At 33.7% G+C, this 18,111-nt stretch overlaps 1 protein-coding gene across 1 annotated transcript in view; it reads left to right on the top strand.

The window, feature by feature from the left end:
* Positions 1–18,111, top strand: part of LOC107445183 (uncharacterized) — a 176,879-nt gene that overhangs the window by 154,503 nt on the left and 4,265 nt on the right. The window contains exons 3-4 of the mRNA XM_043050878.3: positions 4,208–4,455; positions 13,278–13,419. Of these exons, the coding sequence (XP_042906812.1) occupies positions 4,208–4,455; positions 13,278–13,419 (390 nt within the window). The remainder of the gene's footprint in view (positions 1–4,207; positions 4,456–13,277; positions 13,420–18,111) is intronic.

Genomic DNA, 18,111 nt, shown 5'->3' with positions numbered 1-18,111 from the left:
GATGTCGATACGAATTCGTTATCCGACAGAAGGTGCTGACTAATTAGAATATCCACAGACGGACTCCCTTTGTCGCCCGGCTAACCGTGGTAGGTGTTCGTGGTCTCCATGTAACGCAAAAGGCCATCAAAAACACGAACATTTATCCCACTATTTGATCCGGGAGTTCCCTCTGGATTGGGTTCAAAATGACAAAGCTATGGAGTAGCCGTAAGTCCCCCAAACAATTGGGTCGGCTGTTCAAAGACTGTTACAAAATAACATATCAAGTGACATACTTCGCTTAATTATTTATTAAATAGTTTGTATTATTGGCGCTATGTAGATATCCAAATTCAATAGATATTCAAATATTTTCAATTTTTACACGAAATAAGTAAGTGATAAAATAACAAATTAATTCCATTTAATAATTAACTATATATACCGGGCCGGGATAGCCTGGTGAGTAAGACACTGGGTCCATGTCCAAGAGTTCGTGGGTTCGATCCCAGCCGGCCGAAGATTCCCCGAGTAGTCAAATGGTGACTGATGCACATTAAATCTGTCGAGTCGCAAAGTCCACCATGCTCTCGTAACAAACCTCGTCTTCTGGATTGGGTTCAAAATGACAAGGCTATGGAATTGAACATTAGTAGTAGTAAACCTGAAAATTGGGTCGGCTGTTTAACGACTGATATATATATATATATATATATAGGTGATTCTTTTTAAACAATTCGGACCAAAAAATTTCTTCAAATTTAGTCTTCAAAATAATCTAAAAATTTTTTGTATACTTCTTTAGTTACATTTATTAATATATTAAAGAGATCAGTGTAGTTTATTGACATCTGCTCGAGAAAAAAAATAAAATAGAAATTCACCAAATCTTGAATGCCAGGAAAATGAGATTATAGCTTAGAAGTTTAAAAATCAGTCATTTTAAGTTAATAGTAAGTAATTCAACTTAAGCCTTTATGTTAGATGGACCATAAATTGCTTAAATTAATTCTTTTTATCCACTGTAGAAAGAATCACATTTTTTTTTTGTTGATGATATGAACAGAATAAAATTGTGTATAATAATCAATCATTAACAAATAAATAACTTTGATAACATCGAACCATATTACAATCATACATAAACTTGGTATTAAGTTAATATTTGCTCTCCCTCCTTACAGTATTAGCAGTTCAAAAGAATTTCTGGTATCACTTCAATGTCCTGCAATTCATAAGCCAGGATATTGACAAATTCGCCATTTTATAGCCTATAACTTTACTTTAATATTTTGGCCTAAGACGTTTACATTCTGCAGAAAAGAACAGGATTTCTTAAAATATCTCAGATAAATCTAAATCTATGTTTATGTTATTAATGATTTCAAGACGCCAGGAAAATGACAACACAAGAACCTACTCATATTGAAAAATTTTTTGAAATAGATTTTGAACCAGAAAATTTGTTCTTTATTCGTGCAACAAGACATGTTCATATAGGAGAGAATCTAATTAATCTATTAGCGTATGATATTGATTGCTGGCTCTATCTATTTTGGTTATAAACCACTAAATAAAAGTAGCCAGGAAAATGACAGATTTTCTTGGGACAAACAAATTATTGACAGAAAAAATTATTTTAAACAAAAGTTTTGTAAATAATACCCTCTGCTTATATTCTAGAAATGCTTTTTGAAGTTTACTAGACTTGAATTTCTTATTTCTCTCATAGTTTTTCATTGTCATTAAAAACCTCAGCCAACGAGGTTAAATCCAATTATATTTTAACATAGAAAACTTCATGCAAAAGGCATACAATTAAAAAAAAAAAAACAGTAAAGTATTAGAGATAAAATTGAAATGTTGTTCAATATATCAAGCGCTGAATTTTAAGAGAATGTGACCTCCTGTTGTTCAGGTGAATTGGAAAAAAAACTAACTAAAAAAACGTCCTGGTTAAATAAGAATAGGCGTACTAAAAGTATAATTAAAAAATAACATAAAAGTATAGTTAAATGATAATTAAATAAGAATAGGCATACTTCATATAACAGAAGGAATTGAATTTTAACAACAAAAAAAAATTAAAATACTTCTTTCTGTTTGGTTTGTATTTCCGCTTATTTCTTCATTGCAAACAATTTATGTTCCCAATTTCATTTTGTGATTACAGCGCCATCTGTGAACTAAAATACGAAAACCTGCAGGTCAAATGAGAGTACTGTGTCACTCCCACGAAATGATGATCGAAGAATCCATTTTCTGAAAATATGGCATTCCTCGAGATGACCATTTTCATGCTTTTCCAACCCACTTTATATGCATTCATTATACTTGAAACTTGTTCTTTCAAGACAGTTTAAATAAACGGATTCAAAAGGTTTAGTAACAGCCTTAATATATTTAATATTTGAAGTAGCTCTCTAAGAAAAAACTCTATGAAAAATTTTACGATCAAAAGTTATTTTTTATGAAGGGGAGTCAACTTTTCTTTGCAATAATTGGTTATAATTCAATTAAAATTCATTTGATGAATTTTGCGTTGTTAATGCAAATCCATTTTAAGCATTCATTTAAACTCTACGGAAAGAAATATTTCAAATGAGGGATTTTTAATTTTTTTTTTTTTTTTTTTTTTTTTTGCTTTGCCGAACACTTTTGGTTCTAACGAATGAATAATATTATTTAATTTCCCACGGCAGTTTCTTAAACATACCAACAACAAAAAAAATGTTCTACAATTCAAACTAATTTATTCATATATTACCAAAATTCTAATCATCTACTTTAGCAACGAAAGAATCACTTCAAAATTGATTTACAACTTTCTTATAATTTTTTTTTTGCATTTTTTTTATCAACATAATGTATTTTTCTGCATAAAGCGACAATGAGTTGTGCTTTATTTTATCTGATTCGATTTATATTTAACGAAGCAGCCTTAGTTTGCGTTGCTCTGCTTGTTTTCATTCAACCACTTGTTGTTTCACTTTATTTTATGATCGTCGTTGAACAGCCGATCCGATTTCGGATTTACGACCACCTATGTTCAACTCTGCAGCTTTGTCATTTTAAACCCTATCCAGAAGACAAGGGAACTCCTGGACAAAGCACTAGGAGAAACTTTCCTTAGTGGAGGACTTTTTGGATGCAATTAACCCGCCTATGCTTTAAATGGAGCGGTAGACCACGAGAACCTCCCACGGTTAGCCCAACGGCAAAGGAACCATGATCCGTCTACCACTGACGATATTTCACGTCACCGATGTGGTTGGTGCAAGTCCGATGCGGAATTCGAATCGATCAGGCATCGCTGGGATGGAAACCCCTCATTGGAATGCCCTGAGCCACTACGGCTATGGTTAACATTGTTTCATACGTTTTCAATTAAGTATCATCACGTGTTTTCAGTAAATGTTACGCTACTTGTTTTCAGTTAACATAGCTCAAACTGCTTTCATTTTATATAACGCAACACTTACTCTCTGCTTGCAAAATGTAGCATGGCGCTGCAGCAGACACTGGTTAGGAGAATGCACCAGAGAATGATTTAAACGACCGGAATATGGTAAAATTTACCATGTTTCTAGCTCTATTGGCAACAACAAAATGCTCGGTCATTTTTACAAAACTTTGGTAATAGGATTTATAATATGTGATACAATTTGGTAATTTTTTCAGAATACCTTAAAGCCATTGATTCGATTAAAGCCATTATTAAACCATCAAAACCATTTATTTGTTTTGTATGTTTTACTATATGTTTGATAATACAGTTCCTGGCAAAACATTAGACACACTCTAAGAATCTATGTTAAATCTTAATTATCAGATGATACAGCTTTAGTGTTTTGACGCGGTTTGCACTTCTTTACGTTCGTCTATCAATTAGTTAACATTGTAATGCAATACGTTAAAAATAATTACACAAATAGATTAAAAAAAATCTCCCGAATAAAAACATGTATGTTGAAATATAAAAGTATTGAATATAAACTCGTGTCATTATTAGAACGCTACAGTGAGCCTCGTCATTTGATCTCATTATACTCATATAATGCTTGATATAACAAATATTCTACATTTATATAGTCTCATTTAACCAACTGAATACGTAAGCCAGTGCAAACAGTCTCGTAAAATAAGCTGTATGAGATGATAATAGAGTGGGTCTAATGGTTGGGAGTGTAGTATTTTATTAAGCATAGATGTTTGATATTTGCAGACAATACGAGGGAGGGGGCCGTCCAAACAAACGACAGGCTGCGACTAGTGGCTGGTAAAGTGAGCGTGTCTTATAACACTGTGAAGGGTGCTCTGACTGGACTACACGAGAAGTACGAATCTTCGAAGGTGGAGAGAAACGTGTTCAGGCGGTATGCACTTCTCAAAGGAATCGTCAAGGAAGTCATCCAACTAGACGCCCAATACTGGCTTCTGCTAGACGTCCCCAAACAAGACAAGCAAGAACAGGTAAATGCATTTCATCTACTCTATTTTACATATTTTGGATTTAGCCTTGTCATTTTGAGCCCGTTCAAGAAGACGATGGAACGCCCGGATCAAGTTGGCGGAGGACTTTTCTGATGGAACATTTGCGTGACATGGAGAGGGAAACTACGAAAACCTCCCTCGCTGAGCCTGACGGCAAGGGGACTCTTACCCGTGATCCGTCTACCACTGAGAATTTATTACGTGAGCACTGTGGTCGGCGTGAGGCTTGGTACGGAATTCGAATCGATCAGCCATCGCTGGGATTCGAACACGATTCGCCTCTTCTGGAGGCGAGCACTCTATCCCCTGAGCCACCACGACTCCTTTCCCCGACTGTTTTATATCGTTGAACAGCCGACTCAGGTTTTGGGTTTACGACTACTCATGCTCAACTTTTTCAGCCTTGTCGTTTTGAACCCAATCCGGAAGACGAGGAAACTCCTGGATCAGTACCCTCAGGGATATGATGTGTTATGGGAGCGTGGCGGATTTTGAGACTCGACAGATTTAACTTGCATCAGTCACCATTTACTACACTGGGAGTTTTCGGTCAGCGGGGATTGAACCTACGACCCTTGGGCCCAGTGTCCTACCCACCAGGCTATCCCGACCCTTTCCCCGTTGTTGCATTCTTTTTCTTCGATTAGATTTTTATTCCATAGCTGTGGAACTACGAAATTGCTTCCGGGAAAAATTTTCCCTTTACGCCAAAGAGTGTGAGTTTTAAATTTAAATTCTGAACCGAAGAATCCACTGCTAAAGGAAAATTTTATTTAATTTTTTTCTTTTACCAGGTAACTAAAAAATATTTGCTTTTTCTTTTTTTTTTTTTTTTTGTTGACGAAATCTGATTTTCCCCCACAGTTCAGATTTCGACACTGTTTTTCGTCCCAGTTGTTACAAAGTAGCGAAGCAACGAAAGTGTCTCAAAAAGTTCTAAACACATTAGAGTATCTTCTTTTCAGAGGTGAGTCTAAATGTTAACAAATTATCTATTGTTTAAGAGAAGATTTATCAATTTCCTCTTCGTAGTAGGCTATTGCGAGAGTTATAATATTTTGTTACTATTTTCCACGTTGTAAACAGAGCTGTTCACGTATTGGTTTAGAAAAAAAAATGTCATAATTTTTTTTTCTATAAACACGGTAGAATGTCCACGTGAAGTTTAAAAAAAAACTTTTTCATGTTCATGGGAAATTTCATTGAATCTCACCTTGTTACGCGACGCAACTCACAAGAGTTTGATAAAAAAAAAGTTAATTTTCAGAATTTTTCATAGCAATGAACTTATCATCATCAGTGGTCCGACAGCCCAGGGTGGGCCTTGGTCTTCTCAAGAAGTTTTTTTCCAGTTTCACCTTTTCCTGCTATCGTTTTCCAATTTTTAGTTTTCAAGATCAAAGGGTTTTTTCCTAGGCCATCTGTCCATCCCAAATTCGGTCTGCCTTCCTGGTGCCAAATGGTCTGGCAATGAAATCTTTTTTTTTTTGTGGCGCGGTCTTTGTCCCTTCTGATTCCCATTTTATTCTTTGTCGTTTAATAATGTCATTATAGGAGTGATAGATTGTAAGCCACACACCATTTTTTTTGAATTCCCCCAAATATACTTCTCAAGACCTCTCTCTCAAAGGTTCCCAACATAACCGTATAAGATGTGTCCCAGGTTTCACAAGCATATGTAAAATTTGATCTATCTTTCAATGAAACCTTTTTTTCAATGAATTCCGTTATGTAATTCCATTCAAACATCCATGGTGATTCTTCCTTCCATGTTATTGATTATGGTACCCAAGTAAGCGGTCAACAATACTCAAATTTATATTCTTCCATTTCTAAATGGGTGTTCTTGAAGCTTGTTTTAGTACAGGGTAAATATTTTAGAATGAACTTATCTTAGACAATATTTCGCTAAACAACTTGTCAGGGTTTAGTCTAAATGTTATCAAATAATCAAATGGATTGGTGAAAATTTTATCTAATTTCAGTACGCTGCTTGGTTTAAGAAGAAAAAAAGAATCTCTCTACATAAAATGTGATGATCACATTTTATGTTATCGGTTTTGTGACGGAGAAAAAAAATTTACCTGGTTTTTTACAAACTCATTTTGAATACCTATTCTGATATCAAAACTTGTTCTTTTAACACAAGTTAGTCCCGCAGTGGACTGATCGTTAAGACATGGTTCCCAGCGAAGTCAAGCATCACTGGCTACGGTCAGTGTGTGGGTGGGTGACCACTTGGATCAGTCTGCGTGGGGACCGAGGGTGTGCGGTATGGGTCCTCGTTAAACTGCGCTACCGTAAAGTGCTCGACTTCGCGCGCAGGTCGTCGGGCTACCGAAGCGGGGGTGCCATCCCTTCCGTAGAGGATCAAAATTGTGATGGCATGTCTTCGGATCATCCTCCGGGATGTTTCCCAGACCGTCGCCAATAGCCCATTGTGCAGCTCTAGTGCGACGTAAAGTAACAACAACAACACAAGTTATTATATTAAAAGTAAAAATTAACATTAAGAATTGATTCAGTAAGCTGATATTTTTAATTAAAAATGTATTAATGTTAATAATGATGATACGAAAATCTTAAGACGAAATTAATTTTTTTATTTTAAATTTATTCAATGAATCTCAAATAATAACAATTAACTGTTTCGATTGTAAGTCAAAAGGATCATTTTTTTATAAAGCACACTACTGCAAAAAAAAAAAAATGCTATCGCAGTTTACTCTCTTAACTAAAAAAGTAATTCCTTTTGCGTATTTTTCTGGAAAATACAAATACAGTCCATATTATTAATGTAAGATTCTATGTAAAATTATAATGATCAGGTAATACTATACAGCTGTATTGTTTTTACTCGGATGAAACCGGTTTGCATTTGCTTACGTTCCTGTATCCATTGGTTAACGTTGTCATGCAATACGTTAAAAATAAATACAAAAACAGGAAGTATATACAAAAACCTATTATATTTATGCTTAAATAGAAAACCATTGCCTATAAACTCGTTCAAAACATGTCATTATTAAAAAAAAACACTACAGTGCTTCTCATCATTTGATCTCATTATTACACTATACTCATATATAATGCTTGATATAACAAATATTCTACATTTATATAATCTCATTTATATTATACATCGTCTCATTCGCGAAGGTAAAAACGAGTGCAAAGAGTTTCCTAAAAACAATAAGGCTGTATAGAGTATCACACGATAGCTAGGATTTTACAGATAATTTTATAGTGCGTCTCATCATTTGACTGTGCAAATCAATGTAATTCTGAAAAGTCAATCTTTTAGTTGTTCTAAAATACTAAACATTGAAAGAAAAGAAGCATGTTTTCAAAGCACTGCTCATTTGCTTGAAGGACGTACACGAGTGTAAAAAATCCTATAGAACATTCTGCCTCATTCCAGTTTGAAAAAAAAAAAAAATACCAAATAAAATTTCCGTGAAAGGATTCCTTTGATTAAAAAATCTCTTTGAAGAAGGAGACCGAGTGAAGTTGAGACTTCTGACACAGCCTAATAAAATTAATGAAACTAAAAAAGTTTTTCGTGAAAGAATAACTGTAGCAACTAATTTATAAAACATATTCCAAAGCCATTTTCTTAGCTTTCCTACAAAAAGAAGAAACACTTTTACAGGATTTTGGGGTCAAACTAATTTATCAAAATAAGTTATTGAATAACTTGTTCTGAAATAAGTATTTAATGTTTACAATCATTCAAAAATTAGATTATTAGAAATGGTTATTTTCAATTATATTCCTAAGCAGTATGTAATGAAATGTAAAATGCAGTATTACTTTTCATAGTTTACCCTCTTAACTTGATTTATAAAGAAGGCGAAATACTAGGGAAAGAAAAATAGTATTTATTACTATCGAGACCAAAAACGGCGAGCCGTGGTAGCTCATTGGATAGAGCTTTCGTTTTCCTTGGAACCGGGTTCGAATCCCAGTGATGGCAGATCGATACAAATTCCGCACCCAGCTCGTAGTACTGACGTTACATATCCTCAGTGGTAGGCGGATCATGGGTGAGAGTCCCCTTGCGATCAGGCTATCCGTAGGAATTCTTCGTGGTTTTCCTCTCCATGAAACGCAAATGCCGGTTAGTTCCATCAAAAAGTCCTCCACGAAGGCAAGTTTCTCCCAATACTTGATCCGGGAATTCTCTAGTCTTCTGGATTGGGTTTAAAATGGCAAGTCTACGCAGTTGACATTAATAGTCGTCAACACTAAATTGAGTCGGCTGTTCAACGACGGTTATGAAATAAAAACAAAATTCAAACCGGCGAAATAAAAAGGCGCATGTTTGAAATTCGATTCCTCAGAAACTATTTAATCGTTTTCGCTCAAATTTTGTTTGCTTTTTTTCGTTTTTGTTGCATGATTTCTCTGCATTACATCAAAAGATAATGGTCTTAATTGTAGGTGCAATTTCATGACACTGAAGAAAAAAAACATACGATGAGATCATCCATTAACAAAGAAAATTCGGAAATCTAATAATCATCAATGTTATTGCTGTATTTAGCGATCTCTTATTTAACGGTAATTCTGTTTTCCTTTGGTAGTTCCTTCCACTATTTTTATAACTATTAAGCCATTTAGAGCCGCGATGGCTCATGGGATGGAGCATTCGCACTGCAATGAGGCGAACCGGGTTCGAAACCCAGTCGATACGAATTCTGCAGCCGGCTTGCACCGACCACAGTGCTGACGTGAAATATCCTCAGTGGTAGACGGATCATGGGTTTGAGTTCCCTTGCCGTTAGGCTAACTATAGGAGGTAACGTGAATGTGGATTAATTCCATCAAAACATCCTCCAAGAAGGCAAATTTCTCCCAATACTCGATCCAGGAGTTCCTTGTCTTCTGGATTAGGTTCGAAAATGCAAGGCTACGCAGTTGAACACGAGTAGTCATAAACCAATTAAACTGGGTCGGCTGTTCAACGAGAGTTATAATATTAAATAAAATTAAGCCATTTATATTTTACGTTATTTTTCCGCTTCATCTGTTTTCGTTAAATTATTTTAAAATTTAAATTGAAGGTTACTATCTTAATCAGGATGGAAGGCGTGACATTAAAAGTGATGTTCCTTTGTTGTTCTATTATTAAAGTAGTGTATTACGCAACTGTTTAAGATTCTAAGAGACGTGACAGCCCATGGAGGGCCAGGGACTATCTCATTTTTCTTAACCTTGGGATGTTGGGTGGTCGGTCGTTATTTTATCGAAGGGATGAATCAACCTTGCCTTGTCAGAGAATAGATGCCATTCAGCATTTTATGATATTGAATGACGGTTTTGTACTTAATAAATTGTTAAATAATTGACATTCATTCTTATGATAAAATTCGGAAATTAAAATATTGACTGTGCCAACCTATAGAACTTGCGAGTGTGGGTATCTTTATGCTGATGGGCTGTTGAGACGCGGGATTTGTTTACGTGGGCAAATGTTCTTTCCATTCTATTTCGAGTCATCCAAGCCCGTCAAGTTCTCTTAAGTGACGCATTCTTTCACAAAGATTTCAATTCTTTCACCTTACTAAACACAATGACATGCAGAACATAAACAAACTAATTATGCATCTAAGTACACAAAACAGAAATATATCATGGTTACAGTGAAATACATAAACAAATATTAAATATAAATTAAGTTTACGACGTAAACGAATTTAACAAATTAGATGGGGGGGTTGTCCATAATAAACTTCCTCACTCATGCGACAAAAACTGAGCTCGACAAAATAATTTTTTAAAATTGTTAAGAAACTTTTCATACAGTTACTAAATAATCTTCCAGAGAAAAAATATTTCACAGACTCTTACATTTACCGAAAGTTAAATAAAATTTTTATGTTAAGCTTGGACTGGCAATGATGACCAAGCAAAATGTTTACATTTTATCCGAATAGGGTTAGAAACCAAATCATTATTAACAGAAATATTTTTTAATTGAGAAATTTTTACTTTTGATTGATGCATCTGATTGTTGTCAACAAAAATTATGACGAAAGCAATCGCGAGGGTTGGAGAGCGGAAGCGAGCAGGATCCCCTATTATTATCCTACGAATAACCTCGTTTACAGAATTCCCACACAAAATGTCTCACTCAAAACTCATAATAGAGTGCATGCTTTAACACAGTTTGGAACCGATGTTAAAAGCTGAGAATAAAGTATTCTATATTTTTCAAATATATGAGAATATAGAACATGTTACTCTGTAAGTATAGAATAATGTTTCTCCCTAAGTATAAAACAAAATATTATTATACTATCTTCAAAATATTATACTGTTTTCAAAAAAGAAGTTATAATATTTAAAAAAAAATATAGAATAAAATATTTCAAATATAAAACTAAGTCATAATTTTATTCAATAATTATTTCATCAAGAGGGGAAAGCATTTTTTGTAAAGTTTAAGAGTCATTTACCCTTTTGTTATTTTATGTTTCAATTTTCTTTTATCACCTTAATATTTTAATTCCTTCCCAATGAAGTTGTTCCTCAAGTTTCGGTGCAAAACGAAAATCGGCGAATAAAGCTGCCTCCAATTAACACATAAATTTTCAGAAAAAAAAAATCAAATCCCCGAATAGTGATCAATAAATTAATAAGAAAGGATTCTTCAAAAACATTTATAATCAGAGGAAGCCAAGGTGTCATAGAGGTTGTCTCATCGATCAAAATGGTTGACATAACATCAGGATTACACTGTCAGCAAAAGATCTTTTTATGACAGTTATATTTAATATTGTATGTTGTTTGTTTATTACACATCGACCTTCCCTTGTACGTGCCTTAAGGAAAGTGATTATGGAAAAATAGCTGTTATTTCTTCTATTTATCTGTTTGGAGCTTACAGCGGAGATTGTAGTAGTAGTGGAGAGAGCAGATCACTGCTAAGAAGGAGAAAAACACGCGTTGAATACTATGATGGCTACTTTTTGAAAGCTTTTTACCATATTCAAAAAACAAAACCTTTCTGAGTATAGCAATTTGATTTCATAACTGTTGTTACTTGACAACATTTATGCTCTTTAAACTCGTTTATCTCAAGCAACCGTTCTTTTTCAAGCTATCATTTCTTTTCAAAAATAAGGATCTTTTTTCTTTTTTTCTTACCCATTGGTAAAATGACTCTTGGTTTAAATTGATGGCGTCCATAAGTTATAGTAGAGCATGCGTTGCTATGCCGACCGCTGCTGTTTTTCTTTTTCTTTTCACTAGCAGGCACTTTTTAGTGCATTGATATATTAATAATGTAAAGTATTTTTTTATATTCTTTTTTATTATGAACGTATAATGACTGGCTTGACGGTGATTTCAATATAAATATAAATGCTGAAGAAGTATTTTAAAATACGTACATGGTCAAGGAGGATATGAAAATTAATCAGACGACAAACATCTTTTGTGCAACCCATGATTTGAAATGTCAATCCAGAATAGAAAAAGCACCCATGGGTGACTGTAATGAGGCGATTTTTATTATTATCTTATGTTGTTTGTAATCAACAATCGCTTATATTTTAAGTCATATAATTTGCTGAAGAATATTTTTTTGTTCACATTATTGATATCATAATTATGTTTATATTGCAAGAGCATATCGAAAATACAAGATTTGTCTAATTCACTTGCACGCTCATTGTCGACAAAGGAGTCCTGTCACGTGATTTTACCGAGTTAAATCTTCTGTCTGTCTGCAGGAGGAAAAAATGCTCTCTCTAAGACTATTTCTCCTCGAAGGCAAGGACTTATCTAGGAGAGGATTGGCTGAAGTTCTTATCTTTTCATAAGGAAACATATTTGATAAGATTTTGTTGTTGTCCTCCTGTTCACACGTTGAAAAAAAAGGTATCCAGACAGAACATAACAGAAGCTTTTATTTTCTGAATATGTACTACTGCTACGTTCTCAAAAACTTTTCTGATGAATTTAATGGATCACATAGTAAATTTCTATAGCATTCAAATTCCAATAGTGTTTTAATATTTCTCTGTATGTTTTGAATTGCGCTTAAAAAGAGTAACAGAAGATGAGTTAGATAATAAATAAATCAATCAATGCACATTTTTTTACATGATTCTGTATATTTTGAATTGAGGTTTTTTTCCCTTTCCCGTATCCATAGTTTTTATTTATTTATTTTTAAATCGTTGGTGTTGTGGATAATAAAATAAATTCACAAAAATAAATTTTAAAATAAACTATCACACTATATGGCAGCGCATCACAATATCTAAAAAAAGTTATCACAATAGGACAACAACCACTAGTTACTGCAACCGATGTTGGATATGTCGAAAACATTGTCTTTTAATTTTCATTTATTTTATGATTTCAAAAATTTACTGATATTATTTCCGATTATATTTCATGGATATGCAGTTTTGCTCGTTTTAATTTGTGATGTATGACTGAAATTTCCATTTCGCAAAAGTTCAGCTTCCCGATGGGGTACAGTGCGACTTTCAGGAGAACTCCTCCAGACACCAGTCTCGCGTCGTGGCGGGTACCATGGTTACGAGGAAAAGTCACTTCGAATAGGGATGTGAGGTGAATAGTTTTGTCTTGATTTTGGCATGGGTCAGCGTGAGTAAGCCAATCGACACCTTCATTCCACCCCTATTAGAAATGTGCTTTTGCTTGTTACCATAGCAACAGACAGCTCCAGACTTTCAGTCTGGAGGAGTTCTCCTCAAAGCCGCACAATACTTTAATTTCAAGCTGTCGTTTATCGTAATGAGATTCCATCTCTTTTTTTCCAGGTAAATGTGTATGTTCTGAGAGCATGCGCAGTGTTGGAGAAAGCATCTGATACTCGACCTCAGGGTGAAAGTTCGAAGAGCCAAGCTGCCCAACAAGCGGAAGAGGAAGCGAGGGAGAAGGAGAGGAAAGCTAAACTAGAAGGTCTCTTTAGTATATAATCTTACAATATCTCGAGAAATAAAGCTTAAATATGATAGAAATATTCATTCAATAATCCTCTCTTAAATATCGAGTTTCGTGTTCATTAAATTACTTTAAAAATGTTTATTATTACTCATTGTCCTGGTTTCGATTAGATGGACACTTTTTTTTCAACCGTGTTCAAGAGTAATAGTAAAAAGTGCGCATGCGTTGATATGGCAACCGCTACTGTTTTTCGTTTCTTTGCGTACACCACCTTGCTGTTTCAACTTTTTAGTTTTTTTCCTTCTTAACACTAGAAAGAGGGAAAATTAGCATATACCTATATTGCCCAAAAGCAGTCAAAATGATTGGATTGTGAATGCTTAGACAAATTTGCTTAATATTAATTTTTATCATTTTTTATATAATTTACAGTTATATAACAAGTTATTAGTAAATATTAACAATAAAAAAAAATTATATGTTGTACAAAAAGTCACAAAATTCTAAGAAATTGTATCATTATATACATTTCTAATTGAAATTAAAAAGCAGTCAAAATGACCTCCTTGGGCAATCTAGTGTCAATAAAAATATATAATGTTTAACATTATGAGAAAACAACTGCTCTCTATGACAAAAAAAATGAGGTTGATAAATATTGTTTGTTTTTGTGCTATAAAAAACTTATTTTGTAGCTAAAAACCATTTTTTTTTAAATTAAGGACAAAACAAAAAAAGCACTCTGTATTTTATGTACTGAAAAACATGACATTTATCTTAATTCGAAAAAAAATTGACATAAAAAAAAATCTTTGCCTAGTAACCACTCCTTATTTTTTTACTGACCTTACTTTTATATTAAAATGATAAAAAAAGACAAAAAAAATATTTGATTGTTTTTTATGTTGAAAATTATGTTTTACATAATGAGGAATAATCTCAAATGGTAAAAATTGCTTCATCACAGAAAAAAAATTCTTGTAATTTGCCCCAAGAAACATTTATAAAAAATTATTTCAGTAAAACTTTTTTGAAAATTTATCTAAGTATTTTTTGCATTTAAATAGCTTAATTATATAGTGTTGACTTTTTCTTTTTAACACTAGATTGCCCAAGAAAGTCATTTTGACTGCTTTTTAATTTCAATTAGAAATGTATATAATGACACAATTTCTTAGAATTTTGTGACTTTTTGTACAACATATAATTTTTTTCATTGTTAATATTTACTAATAACTTGTTATATAACTTTAAATAATATAAAAAGTGATAAAAAATTAATTTTAAACAAATTACTTGACCCATCAATTATTCCTTCACCTTTCAATCATTTTGACTGCTTTTGAACACTAAAGGTATAGTTTCAGTCTTTCTAGTGTTAATGCCGCCAGAATAAAGTAAATTGGTTTATAAATAAGAAAGATATGGACATTTTTATCATATGATCTGTAGTTACGACATACTCTTAGATAGAAACAGCTTCGGATTTGGCCGCCTAAAGGTAGTTTTATTCCAAATATTCTGAAAAAACTAGTTTAACCGTTTTTATGAGAAACATTTCTACAAAAAAATTTTCATGAAAATCTGTGTCATGAGAGCTGCGAGATTTTACAAAAAATTTTTTTTTTAATCTTGATTTCACTTGAAGTGAGCCGAACGTATTACATAATAGATATAATTACATATTGTATACATAGTCATATTATAGAAAAATCTGTACGAACCGTAATAAATATTTACCAAATTTCGATTTTTTTTTTACGCAGTTAATCACCTATTTATATATAAAATAAAAAAAAATCGCTTTTATTTTGAACTACCATGATATAAATATTTTTTTTCTGGGGCCTTTCGAAAAACAATTCTCAATGGCTGTATTATTAATTTTGCATGAAAATTTTATAAAATGTTGCTCAAACGCTCTTTTATTATTTTTCGACATAAATACATAGTTGGATCTAAATCGGTTTTCCTTTGGAAAATATGCATTTTTCTCTTAAAAATCCAAGCATTATGAATTTTTTCCTTATAAAGGATTTTTTTCTTAAGTTGTAAAATTTGCTCAATGTTCAAAAGAAAGGGAAATAAAATTTTCAGCAGAATTACGTGGATTTAGGGCCCCATTTTTCTTAAAATATCTAATGTTCAGGTAATTTATGATTTGCAGTGGTATTTTTAAAGCTGCTGGCTTAATAATATCTCAACAAAACTAATTTCCAAAAGTAAGAAAATTTTTATACTTTGCGTTTCAGAAACAATTACATCAATCCATTCTTATTGACATTCTCAAGCTCAAAAAATCAAATCTAATCAAACGCATCCAATAAAAACGAACGAAATTTTTCTTCCAAAAGGGAATCCCAATAAACCCATTGTCATGAAAAGAAAGACCTCATATTTTACGAACTAAATCGGAAGGAATATGAAGGGTTGATCTGCTATTTTTTATTCCGGCTTAAAAAAAAGGGGGGGGGGCATTCACCTAAAGATTTATTTGTGTGAACGAGCCTAAAATAAATTATGGAGTTTAGATAGATCCGAGCTGTTTCACCTGTTTTAGAAATCTTTCAAAACAACAGACGATTGTATCGGGGTGCTTATAGTCTCTAAAGTAAAACATAGGAAAAAGGCTATTTCTTGGGCATTACAAAAGGATTTGTTCTTTTTCAAACAAAGCCATTCTCACAGTCTTTAAATTGTCTTTCCAAAATAAAAGGTTTTTATGATGAAAATATTTTTTCTTTCTGGAAAGTTCCGAGTAAGTGTATATTTTTTACTGAATGTTTTATTCAAAATATGTACAGATTATTGGTAAGATTCTATGTAAAATGTCAATTATCAGGGTATTGTTTTTACGTAACCGTTTGCACTTGTTTGTGTATCAATGGATTAAATGAAACGATATATTATATGAATATTTATTATATCAAGCATTATATGAGTATAGTATAATAATCAGACCAAATTATTAAGTAGTGTTTTAATAATCACATGTTTTATGCATGCTTTGCACTCGACTTGCTGGAAGACGACAACCAGTGGGAATGTATGCTTGCAAAAGCAGCATTGAACTGTACTGCAAAGCAAATTCGTCTATTATTTGCTATAGTATTGACCCGTATAGAAACGTTATGGGATAATCATAAAGATTCGATGACTGATGATATACGGTATCAACATCGCACACGTTGCAACAATCTAACGATAACATTCAGCGATGCTATGTACAATGAAGCACTGATTGCTATTGAGGATCTTTGCATTATTATTGCCAACTTGCCACTCAGTCACTTCGGTATGCCTTCGCCAAGTCGAAGTGCATCTGATTTATTAAACACTGACATGAATCGTGAACTTCAATACAGTACGATAGAAATGGCAGCGATTGTTACTCGCAATGATCCACTAATGAATGAGGAACAAAGGAACATAAATGACCTTATTATGCTCGCAGTTTCGGCAGGACAAGGTGGATTTTTTTTCCTGATGCACCAGGTGGAACTGGCAAAACATTAATTATTTCGCTGATTCTCGGTGAGATACGATCAAATACTGGCATCGCGTTAGCCGTTGCATCATCTGGCATTGCGGCAACTTTATTGGACGGAGGCAAAACAGCTCATTCAGTATTTAAGCTGCCACTAAATATTCAAAACAACCCAGATGCAGTGTGCAACATAAAAAATATTTCGTCTATGGTCACAGTGTTGAAACACTGTAAAATTATCATCTGGGATGAATGCACTATGGCACACAAACATTCGCTTGAGGCGCTGAACAGGAACATTGAAGGATATAAAAAAACAATGACAAATTATTTGGCGGCACTCTGTTACTCCTGTGGGGGCGGAGCTAATAGACAATACCAACCTTCATCTATCAAAAGGTACCTCATGATAGAATCAAGTTAGCATGCTTTATATACTAGTGAATGATGTTAAACTTTTGCAGTGGTAGTTACGCCACAGTACTCCCCCACCAGAATTTTATCAGAGATATAATTCGATGAACAGATCTCACTAGTTGATGTACTTGTGAAAGACCGGGAGAGAGAGTCACCGGAGTTTTGAGTGCTGAATGAATGTGAGAGGTGTATTAACTTCACAGTAGTGGTTGCTCCTGTGTTGCCTTTAGCAGTCGAGTGTGTGCTGGCCGACGTTGTGTGTATGTTTGAGACGAGACTGAGCAGCAACAGCGCAGGAGAGTGAATGATGCTTTCACAAATAGCAAGACAACTATTTCATGTGGACTATCCATCGAAGTAGGCGTAACCGTTGAGAGATTGCGAAGTGGGCGTTACTTGCGTGATCAAATCACGTTCGAAGGTCACCAATGTGGGGGCGGAGCTAATAGACAATACCAACCTTCATCTATCAAAAGGTACCTCATGATAGAATCAAGTTAGCATGCTTTATATACTAGTGAATGATGTTAAACTTTTGCAGTGGTAGTTACGCCACACTCCTTTCAGGTGATTTCAGACAAACACTTCCCGTCATTCCGCGTTTAAAGTATGCTGATGAGATCAATGCTTGCTTGAAATCATCTCCACTGTGGCGCAATGTTGAAAAAGTTCTACTAAAAGTAAATATGCGCGTCCAAATGCTTCAAGATCCATCTGCTGAAACATTCTCAAAACAATTGTTAGATATCGGTGATGAAAAAGTTACCATGGATGAGACTGGATGCTTAAAATTACCGGACGAT

This window comes from Parasteatoda tepidariorum, chromosome 4, assembly GCF_982258835.1.
Source record: "Parasteatoda tepidariorum strain Cologne lab strain chromosome 4, Ptep-v5.0, whole genome shotgun sequence".
Lineage (NCBI taxonomy): Eukaryota > Metazoa > Arthropoda > Arachnida > Araneae > Theridiidae > Parasteatoda > Parasteatoda tepidariorum.
The sequence above is the reverse complement of the archived record's forward strand: the minus strand, read 5'-3'. Positions and strand labels throughout refer to the sequence as shown.